The sequence below is a fragment of the Salvia miltiorrhiza genome, chromosome 5 (assembly GCF_028751815.1).
Source record: "Salvia miltiorrhiza cultivar Shanhuang (shh) chromosome 5, IMPLAD_Smil_shh, whole genome shotgun sequence".
Classification (NCBI taxonomy): domain Eukaryota; kingdom Viridiplantae; phylum Streptophyta; class Magnoliopsida; order Lamiales; family Lamiaceae; genus Salvia; species Salvia miltiorrhiza.
This window is the reverse complement of record NC_080391.1, coordinates 25,993,348-26,010,995: the sequence shown is the minus strand read 5'-3', so window position 1 is coordinate 26,010,995 and position 17,648 is coordinate 25,993,348. Positions and strand designations below refer to the sequence as shown.

Below are 17,648 nucleotides of genomic sequence, written 5' to 3'. Positions count from 1 at the left end.
GGCAAATATGGAATTCAAATGAAGACAATCCTTCTTCAGATACGCTGATTCGATAATTGTGCACATTAATTATGGAAATAAAGATTTACAATGAATAGCACTCAGAATCTGAATCGACGGCAGCTAATTTTCGAAACAAATTGAATTTCATATCAAATCTTTCAAGATCAATTTGGACGGTAATAGCATTAAAATTGAATTCAATTTTCGAATCAAATTGAATTCGTACTATTGTTGTCGAAGTTCGTAACAGACAAGAAGTAAATCGTAAATGCATTTACTTGAACATATGTATGGCTTCAGACTAGGGATGGCAACGGGCCGGATCTGGACCGGGTCTGGTCAATACTAGATCCAGATCCGTTTTTATATACTAGATCCAGATCCGTGGATCTGAAAATTTTGGATCCAGATCCAGATTCGTCAGATCCGCGGGTCCACGGGTATTTTTAAATTAAATTAAAAAAAATTCACAAAATCAACATTTAATATCCATCATGAAAAATATAACACAAAATACTTTTATCTAATTACTTTTAGTTTTTATTCTTTTGAATATAATTTATTTATTATTTTTAGTTTAGTTAATATTATTAGTAAACTAAATATAAAATATAAAATATATATATATAATAAAACGGATCCACGGATCGGATCTGGGCCGGATCCGGATCTAAAATCTCAAGATCCAGATCCAGATCCGTTTTCAAAACTGAGATCCAGATCTAGATCCAGATCCGTCGGGTCCAAAAAATTGAGATCCAAATCCGTAAAAACGGATCTGGATCCACGGATCTGGACCGGGTCCAAGATCCACTGTCATCCCTACTTCAGACTGTCATCGCATCTTAATTCGTAATCATATAATTGAAGATTCGTAATGTTTGAGAATATACACTTGATAATAATTGTTAAGGTATTTATTGTGAAATCGTGAGTAAAGATAAAATACAGTTATCATAAGCTGAATGATAAAGTGGAAATACGGTAAATTATTGTCAAAACATCTTTCATTTAGAGATAGAATGAGTGTTTAATTAAAAGAAATAATTCTGATACGTACGAATTGTTGGACAAATTATTACGAATGTAATCTGAAAAGTACTATGAATTACTTTATTAAGGCAAATCCTTACGAATATATAAACAACGATTACGAATCGGAGCAATAACTTAGTTCCCCAGCATCAGTTCGTAGATTATATGAATTCTGATGCAATTGTAAAACGAGAACAAAGACAAAGATTATGAATAGCAACACAACAACGTACGAATCAGGATAAACTGTAACACCCCAATTATTTAGATTTATTATATAAGTTTAATTATTAGTATTTTTCGTGTATAGCTTATTATTTTTAAATAATTACATGATAAATATAGATATGCACCATTAATTTTATCTAGACTATTATTATTATTATTATTATTATTATTATTATTATTATTATTATTATTATTATTATTATTATTATTATTATTATTATTATTATTATTATTATTTTTGTTTCCTATTAGAACTAGAACTCTTTAAAGACTAGTATAAATATGAAATCAATTTACAAACCCTAGACATAGAAACTCGAAGCCAACAGTAAATTTTAGTCGGGTTTTGGAGAGCTGTGGGGCGCAGGAAACGTGAGGAGCTGGAGTCAGTTTTTCGCAGGAAATCAAGTTCTGGCAGTTTCGGGAGAACGGCCATAACTTCCTCCACAGAACTCCGATTCAGGCGAAACAGGCGGCCACGGAAAGCTCTCTCGAAGACAAAGAAGTCGTATTTCTGGGCGAAATACGATTTGAGGACGTTTGAGGCTTCAAACGAAGGCTTGAAGCTGACTGGTCTGTTCAGCTGCGAGTTTGACGAAAACTTTAGAAATTTCAAGAGTTCATATAGGGATGCGTTGGTAGAAATCATCAAAGGGAGTTATCAATTTCAAGAATTAGGTGAGGGATTTTACGCTTATTCATATGGTTATATATGTTTTTATTATCGCGTTTGATTACTTGTTTACGTGCATCTTATGTCTATGTTGTTATGTGTGATCATGGGACCTAAGCCATTGATCTATGTTATGTGTGATCATGGGACCTAAGCCATTGATCGATCATGGGACCTAAGCCATTGATTTATTGTTATGTGTGATCATGGGACCTAAGCCATTGATCGATCATGGGACCTAAGCCATTGATTTATTGTTATGTGTGATCATGGGACCTAAGCCATTGATCGATCATGGGACCTAAGCCATTGATTTATGTTATGTGCGATCATGGGACCTAAGCCATTGATCTATGTTATGTGCGATCATGGGACCTAAGCCATTGATCTATGTTATGTGCGATCATGGGACCTAAGCCATTGATCTATGTATGTGTTTGGTTATGGGACTTAAGCCATCGACTCAAACTATGATTATGTTTGTCAAGGGGCTCCGGTCTCTTGGCGTATGTTTGCAAGTATGATAATGTGATTTGATTATATATGTGACGTATGTGGATATTTGTTATGTTCCTCACTGAGTATATTTTCAATATGCTCACCCCTTATCGTTTCAGTTTTGCAGTTTCAGAGTCGAAGTGGCCATGGAAGTGGAGAATGACTAGGGATAAGGATTTCTTTTACATTGGACATTTTAGTTGAACTTATTAAGTTTTATTTTATTTTCATGTTACTACTTTAGTTTTGGCAAGTTGACTTTGAAATTAGTTTAAATTTTCTTTATAAATCAATAAATTTTATTTTCACTATATTAGTTCTTCAAAGTTTTTAATTTGAAAAGTTTATGAAAATTGGGGTGTTACATAGTGGTATCAGAGCGGGTCTACGTTCCTGTAGACTCGTGCTTTAAAAAAAAATGTTTTGCTTTCAAAAAGGTTTAAGTAAGCTTAAAAGGTTAGACTAGCCTAGTCATTCGAAACTCATGCGCTGCATCGACTCCAAGGTATGTGTTCTAATTGTTCAATTATAGTTATGGCAGTTATGATGTTTTACAAGATATTTTTTTTAATAATGTTTTTATGTTCTAGTACTATTATGTTTAGCTCTGTTAGAAATAGTTGTAATTGTGAAATTGTTTAGATGACACGAATGAAGAATGATTAGAAATTTCGAGGACGAAATTATTTTTAAGTGGGATAGGTTGTAACACCCCAAATATTTAGATTTATTATATAAGTTTAATTATTAGTATTTTTCGTGTATAGCTTATTATTTTTAAATAATTACATGATAAATATAGATATGCACCATTAATTTTATCTAGACTATTATTATTATTATTATTATTATTATTATTATTATTATTATTATTATTATTATTATTATTATTATTATTATTATTATTATTATTATTATTATTATTATTATTATTTTTGTTTCCTATTAGAACTAGAACTCTTTAAAGACTAGTATAAATATGAAATCAATTTACAAACCCTAGACATAGAAACTCGAAGCCAACAGTAAATTTTAGTCGGGTTTTGGAGAGCTGTGGGGCGCAGGAAACGTGAGGAGCTGGAGTCAGTTTTTCGCAGGAAATCAAGTTCTGGCAGTTTCGGGAGAACGGCCATAACTTCCTCCACAGAACTCCGATTCAGGCGAAACAGGCGGCCACGGAAAGCTCTCTCGAAGACAAAGAAGTCGTATTTCTGGGCGAAATACGATTTGAGGACGTTTGAGGCTTCAAACGAAGGCTTGAAGCTGACTGGTCTGTTCAGCTGCGAGTTTGACGAAAACTTTAGAAATTTCAAGAGTTCATATAGGGATGCGTTGGTAGAAATCATCAAAGGGAGTTATCAATTTCAAGAATTAGGTGAGGGATTTTACGCTTATTCATATGGTTATATATGTTTTTATTATCGCGTTTGATTACTTGTTTACGTGCATCTTATGTCTATGTTGTTATGTGTGATCATGGGACCTAAGCCATTGATCTATGTTATGTGTGATCATGGGACCTAAGCCATTGATCGATCATGGGACCTAAGCCATTGATTTATTGTTATGTGTGATCATGGGACCTAAGCCATTGATCGATCATGGGACCTAAGCCATTGATTTATTGTTATGTGTGATCATGGGACCTAAGCCATTGATCGATCATGGGACCTAAGCCATTGATTTATGTTATGTGCGATCATGGGACCTAAGCCATTGATCTATGTTATGTGCGATCATGGGACCTAAGCCATTGATCTATGTTATGTGCGATCATGGGACCTAAGCCATTGATCTATGTATGTGTTTGGTTATGGGACTTAAGCCATCGACTCAAACTATGATTATGTTTGTCAAGGGGCTCCGGTCTCTTGGCGTATGTTTGCAAGTATGATAATGTGATTTGATTATATATGTGACGTATGTGGATATTTGTTATGTTCCTCACTGAGTATATTTTCAATATGCTCACCCCTTATCGTTTCAGTTTTGCAGTTTCAGAGTCGAAGTGGCCATGGAAGTGGAGAATGACTAGGGATAAGGATTTCTTTTACATTGGACATTTTAGTTGAACTTATTAAGTTTTATTTTATTTTCATGTTACTACTTTAGTTTTGGCAAGTTGACTTTGAAATTAGTTTAAATTTTCTTTATAAATCAATAAATTTTATTTTCACTATATTAGTTCTTCAAAGTTTTTAATTTGAAAAGTTTATGAAAATTGGGGTGTTACATAAACAAAACTTAGTTCGCCCGACATCAATTCGTAGATTATATATATGAATTCCGATGCAATTGTAAAACGATTTAACAGGAAAAAATGCGTAGGTTTAAGTTTATGAAATCTCTAAGATTTAATCGTATATGGTAATGATAATAAATATACAGAAACAAATAGTTGTAATTAAGGTAATTCAATTTAGTTAAAAGTTGAATTTACATATATGACTTATGTTAATATAACCGTGAATTTTAAGCTTTTATTTATGAATAATCTCAACCATCCAATTAAAGAGATCTAAAGGCTGTTGTTGGATCCTATTTTATACACTTAAAAATGTTTTTATTTTAGTTCTCTGATATATATATATATATATATATATATATATATTGAAAGAAGGGAGAAACAATCACATCCCTTGAAATTGAAATATCCAATGGTGATCATTTTACCATGTGATCTGCGTAAATTATAGACCAAAGAATATGTTCGTAAATTACTAATTAACATATCTAATAATTAATTAACTTATATAATACTAATCAAATCATATTACTTTTAGAAGATTTTACGTGAAGATACGTTTATCTTTTCATTGCCAAACTCCAAAGCATATTTTCGATATTAATTGAATAAAACACATAACCTAAAAGGGCTGCTATGGAGTCGACAGGTATGTTCATGAGTTTTCGAAAATAATGCTTAGAAGTAGGACAAATTTAATAGTTCATCATGGTATTTTAATTGAGGAACTAAATTTATAGTGGATATCTGTGAATATTCAAAGAAAAACTCATAATGTGATGTAGGAAAGTTTCGTTTCTCGATCTGCAGAATGAATTATGAAATTGTTATGAACAAAATGACCAACGCTTCACATAATTTGTTGGACGGAGTTTATTCATTGTTAGATGTAATAATAACGTCATATTTTGTCAATTTTATTTGTGCTATAATTCTTTTAGGGTTAAATAGCAAAAACAACCTCAAGGTTGATCTGCATTTTGCAATAACATCCCCAACGAATCGTAAGTGGCATGGAACACCTTATCGTAATATTTTTTAAAATTTTCCGTCCAGCTATCTAACATCCGTTACTCTGTCCATTAACTATATTTTTTTTAATTAAAACGGGCCTCACTTTCTATTTCTATGTTGTTGACTGGGTCGGTGCTGAGACCCATGTTCTGTTTTGTGCATGTGTGAGTAACAGGGTCAAGATGACGGCAGCCGCGGTGGTTCGTCGCCGGCGACGGAGCGACGACGGTAGACCTGCCGTTTGTCTCCGATCTTCCAGAGAATCAAAGAAAGAGGGAGGAGAGAGTTATGATTGTATATATGTATGTATATATGTATATATATATATATATATATATATATATATATATAATTTACAGGATTAAAAAGGGAAAGGAGAACTAGGGTTATACCTGGAGCAGACCAGCGGCATCAGCGGTAGAGCCACGGTGGCTCATTCTCGTCGTCGTCGATTGGCGCGGCGGAGGCGAAGACGTCATTCTCTCCGTTCAGCCAATTCGAAAAAAGAAAAATGAAGATTTTCAGATTTTAAAATAAGAAAAAGAAAGAGGGAGAATAAAGAAAAGACAAGGAAAGGGGTTAGGGCGTACCTGGCGAGGCGGCGACGGTGGTGCCTCCGGCAGTTTTGCTGCGAAAGGAGTGGCAGCAAACGGCACGGTGGCGGTCGCCCTGTTTATCGAGCGAGAGAGAGAGAGGTTAAGAGAGCGAGAGAGAGAGAGGTTAAGAGAGAGAGAGAGAGAGGTGAGAGAGAGATCAGAGAAGAGATGTGAGGGAGAGGAGAGAGAGAGTCAGCGCCCCGTCGGGCGGCGCCACCATCGACGACGGCGACAGAGTGCCGAGAGAGACAGTGCGTGCGTGTGTGTGTGGTTGAGTGTGTGTGTGCTAAAACTGTAGGTGGGCCTGTTTTTATTAAAATTAATATATATAGGGAGAGGTTCAAGAAAGAACCATAAATAAAAGAAGACCGGAGAACCATTTTCAGTCATTCGATCATCAAGATCTACGGTGGATGCATCATCTTGTTGGATGAATGCAGATCCTGGGTTCGAATCATGAAGGGAGCATTTTTTTTAAAAAAATTTAGTACATTAATTTTAACAGCGAATACATTAATTTTTACAGTGGATGCATTAGATTTGATGGTTCTCTCGTTCTCACAAATAATGTAGTTCTCTCTAAGAACCATCAAATCTAATGCATCCACTGTAAAAATTAATGTATTCGCTGTTAAAATTAATGCACTAAAAAAATTAAAAAAAAATGCTCCCTTCAAGATTCAAACCCAGGATCTGCATTCATCCAACAAGATGATGCATCCACCGTAGATCTTGATGATCGAATGGCTGAAAATGGTTCTCCGGTCTTCTTTTATTTATGGTTCTTTCTTGAACCTCTCCCTATATATATATATATATATATATATATATATATATATGGTGTGGTTCTAGAGAGAACTACATTATTTGTGAGAACGGGAGAACCATCAAATCTAATACATTCACTGTAAAAATTAATGCATCCGCTGTTAAAATTAATGCAGTCAAAAAAAAAATGCTCCCTTCAGGATTCGAACCCAGGATCTGCATTCATCCAACAAGATGATGCATCCACCGTAGATCTTGATGATCGAATGGTTGAAAATGGTTCTCCGGTCTTCTTTTATTTATGGTTCTTTCCTGAACCTCTCCCTATATATATATATATATATATATATATATATATATATATAAACCATGGAAAAATGAGTGTTATCAAATATAAATGTGACAATAAATGGACGTCATTAACCCTTCTTTTTATCATACTGAACTTAAGTTTCGATATAATTGTCTCATTTATATTTGATAACACTCATTTTTCCATGGTTTTTAATATTCTTATGATGTTAATTTTATAGGAAATTGAGTGTTTGATGATTATTTTGTGTTTAAATTGTTTTATCTTCTGAAATATGATACCTGCTCGTACTTTGATGAATTTTACAGAAATATTTAGTCTGAATTTGGACCGGTGGTCATAATGAAAGTTTTAGTTCATCTCGATACGAGTTCGTAGGCGCAAACGGTTTATAAATCCGACTTCGGACGAGAAAGATATGGTCGAAACAAGAAAGTCACGCACATTAATGAATAGTGCCCGACGGGAATTTTCGAATTTTCGGGATTTTGTGGGATTTTGAGATTTTATCAGTATTTTTGAGTTCTTCACTGTATTTATCTCATATGACTATATATAGTTACTTTTTCTGACCTATTAGACACCTCTTTCACCCTTCTTCTTCATCTTTTCATATTTTTCAGTTTTAAATTAGAAATTTATAGCTTTCATAGATTAAATTTCTTTTCCTGCAAGATTTTAGAATTCAACATTCAAGTAGTTGTCACGATTGTTTTCCGGGTTTTATTTAATTCAAGTTTATTTTCAATTGTTGTCTTTTTAATTATGTTCATGTTTTATTTCATTATGTTTGGCTAAGGTTTTAATCTGATTCTAGGGTTTGTAAATAGTTGATTAAATTTATGTGATTAACTTGTTAATACATTTTGGCCTTCCAATTTATGCACTACAAAAAAAACGCGTAAATAGCGACGAAAACTACCGCCGCCGGCAATTACCGACGGCACGGCGGCGGCAAAAAAGGCGACCCGCCTTTTGACTATTACCGGCGCATTACCGACGGCAAAATGGGCCGCCGCTAATTAGCGGCGGTTACGCCGTCGCTAATTTAAATATATATTAATATAAATATATACTCCCTCCGTCCCGCTAAAGTTGGCAACATTCGTTTCGACACGGAGATTAAGAAATTGAGTGTTATATGTTTTAATAGAGTGTGGCCTACAATTGTTGACCAAATTAGTGAATAATTGTTAACTTAATTAAAGTAATTTTGACATTTTTAGAAAGTGACCTACAATTGTTGACCAAATTAGTGAGTAATTGTTGACTTAATTAAAGTAAACTTTTGCCATTTTTAGAAAGTGGCCAACTTTAGTGGGACACCCAAAATAGAAATGTTGCCAACTTTAATGGGACGGAGGGAGTATTATTTATTACCGATGGCAATTGCCGTCGGAATTTACCGGCGGCAACCGGCCGCCGCTAATCACCACCGCCGGTGACATCCGGCGATAGCACCACCGCCGTCCGGCCAAAATTACCGACGGCATTTTTCCGCCGCTAATTACCGACGGCAAATGCTAATTACCGAGGGCAAATGTCGTCGGTAATTAATTTTATTTTTTTTTATTTTTTTTTTATTTTTTTATTTTTTTTTCATTTTTTTTTTCATTTATCATCTAATAAATTGATCAAAGATAAAAATACAAAAACATTAAAATCAAATATATATTGAAATACAAGTGAAAATTTAAACATTGATTATTACTAATCTAAGATTATTACTAAGAATTCAAGATTCTTAGTAAGAAACTTATAATTATAACTTAAGAATGTTAATTTGATTAGTGATTCACTCATCAATCATCACTACTCATCAATCATCCCCGCCCTACTCGAGTCCTACTCGAAATTTCGAGTATGTCTTGATGGTGTTTGAATCAACCACGTGTTTACACGCGCCATATTAAAAAAAATAAAAAATTGAATTTTAAATTTCAACGGCTATTTAGCCGAAACTTTTTTTTTTCTTTTTTTTTAATTTCAACGACTATATAGCCGTTTATCCCCTTTTTTTCCCTTCCTATAAATACCCCTCACCTCTCTAATTAATTCATTCGCACCTCCAATTCATTTTCTCCTTCAATCTTTCTCTATTTCTCTACTACAATTCTTTCTCCTCCTCCAAAAATGGCCAAATGGTTCGATGATACTTCGTCGTCTTCATCCGACGGGGTTGCGCAAGAAATCATCGATGAGATCAATAAGCAGAAATAAGTGATTGCTCAAATGTTCTCCCAACCGAAGCCGGAACGTGTTATTCACCACCGGTCATACGTTTCTCGTGATCGTGAGGCTGCCCATCTACGTCTTATGAAAGACTATTTCAACGACAATCCGATATACGGGCCACAATTTTTAGGACGGTGTTTTCGGATGCAGAAGGAGCTATTCTTGCGCATCGTCGATGTTGTGCAAGGTGAAGATGGTTACTTTCGAATGAGTCATCATGCTGCGGGCCGGGACTCTCTCACGCCTTTGCATAAATGCACGGTGGCTATCCGCCAATTAGCCATCGGCGTTAGTGCGGATACTTTTGATGAGTATCTCAAAGTTGCTGACACAACGGGGCGTATATGCCTAAAGAAATTCTGCAAAGTTGTCATAATATGGATTTTCCGGGATGCTCAGGAGTCTTGATTGTATGCATTATTGCCCAAAGGCGTGGCATGACGCATATACACGCGGTGATCAAGGGGAGCCCACCTTGATCTTGCAGGCCGTTGCATCCCACGATTTGTGGATTTGGCATGCCTTCTTCGATGTCGCCGGCTCGAACAAGGACATCAATGTTCTGAACCAATCGCCTCTGTTCTCCGACGTCTTAGAAGGAACGTCGGCGCCAGTGATCTTTGAGGCCAACCGGCAATACTACCAGATGGGCTACTACTTGTACGATGGCATATATCCGGAGTAGAGTTGCTTCGTCAAGAGTCCACCGATGGCGACCAATCCAAAGGAGGCGAGGTTCAAGAAGATGCAAGAATCGACATGAAAGGATGTCAAACGTGCCTTTGGAGTGCTTTAAACTCGATGAGGAGTCATTTGAAGTTCGGCGCAGAGTTGGTACATCGAGCATCTTAAGGACATCATGTTGGCTTGCATCATTCTCCACAACATGATTGTGGAGAACGAAGGTGAAGGAGCTACCAACTGGAGAGATGATGACGCAGGCACGGGGTGTGTCTAGCAGTGACTCGACGGAGAGTGCTCGAACAAACCCCGCCTTGCTTCGAGGAATATGTGCAAAGAGATGCAATTCTCCGAGATAGGCAGATACATGCTCAGCTCCAACATGATTTGATCGAACACGTTTAGGCACGTTTCGAATCTCTAGGGTCGGAATAGTTATTTTAGGCTATGTTTTAAAATTCTTAAGATTTATGTAATTTTTTTTATATAATTTTTAGGATTTTAAAATTAATGCAATTTAAATTTGAAGTAAATCGTGCTATTTAAATTTGTACAGTTAAAGTTAAATGAAAAATACAAAAATCGAAACTAAAAAATAAAGTAAGAGAACGAGTCATCCCACTGTGATCTCCTAACTCATAATGGTCTCCTCCTTTTATCAAGTAAGCTCCTTACTCAACTACCGTGGATACTCTAAGTATCCATTCCAGAAAGGGACGGAGAAGGTTTATAGTTAGGCTGTGTTTGATTAGTAAGTTGGGTTAAGCCCACTTAAACAAACTCAGCTTAAAGTAACATGACTTCGCCAGTTTTGGTAAATGGGCCTTGTGTTTGATATGCCATGTTAAAACCTTTTTTATGGGTTGCGCAGTGTTTGATATCCATTGGCAAATTCAGGTTTAATACATAAAATGACTGCTTTGTCCTCATAATTATTTCGTAATACCAAGACTGTCCTTGTAAATATTTTCATAGTATATTTTAGAAAATCTTCTGAATCGTGAATTTTAGAAAATCCCTCAGGCTTTGTTATGCTAAAAGGCCTTCGTCCAAGTGAACCCGATGCATTAGCATTGACTGATTCACTCTCATCCACAACACCAAATGCTACTAGTGCATCAGCCACCAGACAACATGGCTCTGCCACGTCAATGGCAGTGGATGACGAGCCTGCACCCCCACAAGCGTTTGAATATACATCATAGTGGAAGATACTCCATTTCTTTTCTCCAAGATTCTGCAGAGAAATCCCAACAAATTTCATGGTGGCCTGAAATGTAGAAACCAGAAACTTACACAATTGAAAAACCCAGATGCCGATTTTGCGAAGATCTTGGTATCTTCTGTCACTCCTGACATCCACTCCACGAGAGTACACCTCGACGACAGTGGATTTTTGGGAGTAGCGAACCTTTCAAAATAAAGCTAACACTCACAAAAAAGAAAGATGAAGAACTGAAATTTGTAGTTGCAGATAAAAATTGAACAAATCGAAAGCCACATTTGGGAGACACAACCCCAATACCAGCGATTCGATGAAGGAGGTGATAAACGGGGATGAGTCGTTTCTCACTGCTACCTTCAAATAATTTTTCTAACTAGGTCATATGAGCGGCAGATAGAAAAGGATAAAAATTTCATCTGATTTTGGGGGTAAATGCGAGAGATTTTTTTAAGCGCAGCACCCCATATTAGCTAACCAGGGTGGAAGATCAGTTGTGTTTCCTTGAGTAAAGGGGAATATAGCGTCGGGCCTGCCCTTTTACATGGGCTTGCTTGTTTAATTTACTTGGAAATCAAACACGTTTTTTAGCCCAGTAAAAAAAGTAATACATCCATAACAAGGAAATCAAATTGACCCTTATTGTTTAATGCCTATATTAGATCAAGTGATCAACCTTGAGAAAATGTATTTTCTAATTGAGGCTATAGAAAAGGAAACATGGTCGCATATTTGATATTTTTACGCTATAATTGCAAATCTTTTGTCCTTTTATCCTTTTCCGCCCATAGGCATGATGAATTATGGAACTCCCAATTATTTTTGCGGGGCCTTTCTTTTTATAGAAGGTATACATTGTACTTTTTTTTTTTAAGAATCGAAGGTATACGTAGTAATACTACTTATTGACAATTTAGTTGTTTAATGCTATAAATAATTGTTTTCTCACCTTTTTCATATCTAGCTCGTATTTAGTGTCAATGTATAATCCCTCTATTCATGCATATTATATATAAATATAATATTTTTTATATTTTACATAGAAATTATTAGAAGAATACTTTATAAAATAGATTAAAGATACAAACAAGAAAATAGAAATGAAAAGATATGAAAAAAGTAGTGCTTCTTCAAGGAATTGATCCTAAGTAGGGATGTCAATCGGGCCAGCCCACTCGGTTTCGGGCCAGCCCATTCGATTTTGGGTTATTTTCGATTCGGGCTAGTCGGTTTTTTTATTTTTCGGGCTAAAATTTTTCGACCCTAACCCTAACCCACTCGGTTTCGGGCTAGCCCGTTCGGGCCCACAAGTTTTACGATTTTTTTATATGTTTATTTTTTTTTATAGATAATCATATACTTGTAATAAAAATATGTCGTATTTTTTAAATCAAGACATTTCGCTTTATTTTGGATACAAAAAATTAGTGTTTTTTTAACATAAGTTTACATAATATCTAACTTTAATTTCGTTTTTGATAAAAATTGTATATAGATTTAACATAAATGACAATCTTTCTATGACTTTTATATCATAGATTTTTGTTATTAATCTTTGGAAAAAATCAAAACATATTTTACAAGCATCAAAATGTTATTATCGAATTAAAAAGTAAAGTATTAAAGTTTAAAAATCAATTATTAAAGATGTGTTCGGTTAATCGGGTCAACCCACTCGATTTTCGGGCTAACCCTATCGGGCTCGGGCTATTTTCGGTTCGGGCCATTCGGGCTAAAAAATTTTAGCCCTAACCCACCTTTTTTATCGGTCTATTCGGGTCGATCCGTCGGTTTTGGACTTTTTTGACATCCCTAATCCTAAGATTTATCAAATATTAGCCTAACTTCTTCACCGGGAGGAGATTGAGGAGGAGCAGGCTTTGGTAGGACCGGGAGATAATGGGCAGATAAATAAGGGTTGTCTTGAAACTGACAAGGTGGAGGCTCAGGATAGGGCCACCGCCAATAAAATGGCTGATCAGGCTATAGACTCTAGCAGGGAAAAGTCTGATTACAGCAGGGAAAAGAAGGAAAATTTCATGGAGGCAGCCATTAAGGCTCAAAGAATTGCGGAAATTTCGCAGGCCAAAAACATAGAAGCAAAAAAGCGAGGCAGACCTCCTAAAGAACAAGCGGCCAAAAAGCAGATTTTACGTGGGGAGGACAGTATAAAGACTCGGCTATGCAAGACCACCGACACCAAAACTGTCCCTAATCAAATTTCTGAAGAATACATTAAGAACAAGCTTTATAAAGCTTGGGAAGCGGGAGACAGACCTAGAGACTTTGTCATGTCTTCTGAGGGTTCTTCGAGTTTTAAAGCCCTTGATAATGTTGCAGTGAAAAGCTGGGCGGCAGAAGTGGAAGCGGGTGAAAACCCGTCCATGTCTTTACATTAGTTCTTATGAACGTTCTCGTTTGGAACGTCCATGGCCTTACGGATGAAACCAAACGAATTTTGACGGAGCATTGTCGTTCCTTCTCTCCTATTATCGTTGGTATTATTGAGCCAAAGTCGGTTTTCAAAAAGACGTATTCTAGGTTTTGGCGTTCTCTGAATCTGGTCCCTTGTTTTCAAAACTCCAGGGACAATATGAGCTCTAATATTTGGATTTTCTCTCATCCTTCGGTGATTTATGATGTGATCTTCTCCTTGGAGCAGGTGGTTATCATGAATTGTAGTTGGTCGAGTTGGACTTTTACGGTAGCAGTGGTCCATGGAGCTAATAATCATGTTGACAGACGTCAACTTTGGCTGGACCTTCTTAACCACATTGATGATAACGTGGTCTTTATTGGCGACTTCAACGCTGTTAAAGGCACACATGAAAGAAGTAGCGATTGCATGCCTAACACGACGGCTTGTGCAGATTTCTATGATTTTATCGAGGCCACGGGCTTCATTGAGGCTCCTACTGTTGGGCTTCATTACACGTGGTCTGGCCGCAGATTTATACCTACTCATGTGGAATCACGGCTGGACAGAGCTATTTATGCTGATTCTTTCGCCGCCCTCTGGAGTTCGGTGTATGTTCAAGCGTTACCGCGCATTACTTCTGATCATTCTCCTTTGGCTCTGCACTGCAGTGTGGACACCCCCCCTCGCCATTGTTTTTTTAAATTCCTGGCGATGTGGACGCTGCATCCGGATTTTCTGTCTACGGTGGAGGGATCTTGGCATATGGATACTAATATCCAATGACCTATTTATAAAGTGATGCATAAACTTAAGAGACTTCGGCAGGTTCTTCGTTCATGGAATCGGGTTACTTTTGGGAATATCGACTCTTTAATTATGAACACCCAACAAGAGCTCTTGGATATCCAAGATCAGATTGCTACGGAAGGCTATACTGAGGAGCTTTTTGACAAAGAAGTTTCGGCTCAAGCTAAGATCAACGTCGCTCTCTCGCGGCAAAGATCGCTCTTAAAGCAAAAAAGCTGAGTTTCTTGGCTCAAAAATGGCGATAGGAATTCTAAGTTTTTTCATGCTATGTTGAGCTATTGTCAGAAGCCACATATTTTCTCTCATATGGATATTAGTGGTGCTATGAGCTATGATCAGACGGCTATTGGTGATCACATCGTGGTTTTTTTTTCCTCGTTGTTTACTGCGAGCAGCCACACTATAACGGATATTATGGCTGTTGAAGTGGTTATTGAGGGTATGATCTCTGAGCAGCACAATAATATGCTTATTCGCGTCCCCGATGAGGATGAGATCTCGACTGCGGTGTTTCATATGGATCCGCAAAGTTCCCCAGGTCCGAATGGGTTTTCTGGCAAGTTCTTTCAGCACTGTTGGCCTATTATTAAATTTGATATTTGGTGTGCAGTTCAGGCTTTTTTTCGACATTCGTATCTCCCTCAGGGTTGTAATTCCAATACTTTGGTGTTGATTCCTAAAAAGGAGGTTGTTAATTCTGTCTCGGATCTTAGACCGATTATCTTGTCCAATTTTCTTTATAAGATTATCGCAAAGGTGTTGGCGGCTAGGTTGAGCCAGGTGGCCGCGGTTTATGTTTCCCGTCATCAATTTGGTTTCATTAGTGGCCGGTCGATTCACGATTGTATTCTTATGGGCTCGGAAGGGGTGAACTGTATGCATCGTACAAGTAGAGGTCAAAATATGGCTTGCAAGATTGATATTAGAAAAGCTTTTGACACTCTAAATTGGGATTTCCTGCTTAACGTCCTAAGGGTGGCGGGTTATGATTCCAAATTTATTCGTTGGATTGAGATTATTCTTCATTCTGCCAGGATCTCCATTCTTTATAACGGCTAACTTCAAGGTTACTTTGCGTGCTCAAGGGGTGTCCGTCAGGGAGATCCTCTTTCTCCTATCCTTTTTGGCATCGCGGAAGATGTTCTTGGCAGGCTTTTCACTAATTGTGTGAGTTCGGGCCATCTTACTCCGATGCAGATGAGACGCGGCTCTAATTTTTCTACTCATCTCTTATATGCGGACGATATTCTTGTGTTCTTCCATGCTACTGTCAGCAATGCCCGCACCATTCAGAAGATTCTGGATTATTATGGTCAAATTTCTGATCAAATTGTGAGTCCGGAGAAGTCTCAGATTTTCTTCACAAGCAAAGTCCCTATTTAGGCTTGTAGGGCGATTCGGAGCATTCTGAATTTTGCTCAAGGGAATTTTCCGATTAACTATCTTGGTGTCCCCATCTTTCGGGGTAGGGTGCGTGCTTCTTACCTCCGTCCGATTCAGGACCGTGTTATCAACAAGTTTGCGAGATGGAAGGGTTTACATTTATCGATGGCTGGGAGGCTGTGTCTGATTCGTTCGGTGATTCAAAGTTCCCTTACGCACTCTATGATGGTTTAGAGATGGCCGACTGCTTTGGTCAAGGAGCTTGACGCGTGCTGTCGGAACTTTCTTTGGACAGGCAACATCAAGCAAGTTCCTTCTTGTTTGGTTAGCTGGAATCGGGTTTGTTCGATCAAGGAGGAAGGCGGTCTTGGAGTTCGTTCTTTTGATCTCATGAATAAAAGCTATCTCATGAAAATGGCTTGGAAGGTGATTTGCGGGTAGGATTTTGGTTATGATCTGTTAAGAGAGATATATTTGGATAGTTTTGGGCGAGGTAGAGCAATGGTGGCCGCCTCTACCATTTGGATGAGTTTGCGTGATGAGATTGACAGCCTTGTGGAAGATTCTTATTCGCATATTGGGGACGGAGCCTCAACCTCATTCTGATACGATGATTGGCTGGGGTACACTCTGATGACTAAATGTGAGATTCCTCATTTCATGATCCCGTTTCTCACTCGATCGGTTGTGGATTATTTTTTCGATGGAGTTTGGCATTTTACCCAAGCTTTCGTTAATGCTTTCCCGGAGGTTTTTTGTGATATTTTGCTTACTCCTCTTGGTGATGATGGTGATGTGCGATATTGGAAGCCTTCGTTACATGGGAACGTCACTACTGCTCTTGCGTTTGATAAACATTGTCATCACTTTCCGAAAGTTTCTTGGAGCTCCTAGCTTTGGGAGCCTTTTATTGCGACTCGAAGGTCTTTGGTTTGCTGGCGTCTTCTCCACAATCGTATGCCTACTTATGATCATCTTATTCGTTATGGCATGATCATGCCTAACGTTTGCTCGTTTTGTTTGAAAGCTAGCGAAACTCAAGATCATCTTTTCTGGTGTTGTGACCGTGTGAGGGAGATTTGGGAGACGTTTCTTAGTTGGTTCAATTTCACGCAAGGGTTGCATGTTACCGATATCCATAGTTTCTTGGTGGAAGTTTGGCATTATAGCCTTAGCTCTCTCACCGGTAATCTTTGGAAAGCTGGTATTATTACGATCATTTGGGCCATCTGGATGCAGCGGAACAATTGTATTTTTGACTATCAGAAGTTCGAAGCTCGTCGTATTATTCAAATTGTGAAAGTTGCTTTCAAAGACATGGACACCAATTTTCCAAAATTAGGCTACATGCACAATACTTGGTCTGATTATCTTATTCTCCGTGCTATGGGCGTGTCAACCAGGAGTGCTCATCCGTCAGAGTTTGTGGAAGTCCATTGGTGGCCGCTGGTTGCTCCCTGGATCAAAGTGAATACGGACGGCTCAGCTCTAGGCGCGCCTGGACCTATAGCGGCGGGTGGGGTGTTTC

General features: G+C 37.4%; 1 protein-coding gene and 2 long non-coding RNA genes across 3 annotated transcripts; all 3 read left to right on the top strand.

Annotated features, from left to right (window-relative positions):
• Window positions 1-1,454: 1,454 nt before the first annotated feature.
• Window positions 1,455-2,748, top strand: LOC131024268 (uncharacterized). The gene is made up of 2 exons (XR_009101725.1): window positions 1,455-1,944; window positions 2,557-2,748. It is a non-coding gene; the product is annotated as an uncharacterized LOC131024268 (long non-coding RNA).
• A 574-nt stretch (window positions 2,749-3,322) lies between these two features.
• Window positions 3,323-4,616, top strand: LOC131024267 (uncharacterized). The gene is made up of 2 exons (XR_009101724.1): window positions 3,323-3,812; window positions 4,425-4,616. It is a non-coding gene; the product is annotated as an uncharacterized LOC131024267 (long non-coding RNA).
• Window positions 4,617-9,605: 4,989 nt separating this feature from the next.
• On the top strand, window positions 9,606-10,016 carry LOC131025717 (uncharacterized). The gene has a single exon (XM_057955508.1). The coding sequence runs from the start codon at window positions 9,606-9,608 to the stop codon at window positions 10,014-10,016; it is 411 nt and encodes a 136-aa protein (XP_057811491.1).
• Window positions 10,017-17,648: the final 7,632 nt, after the last annotated feature.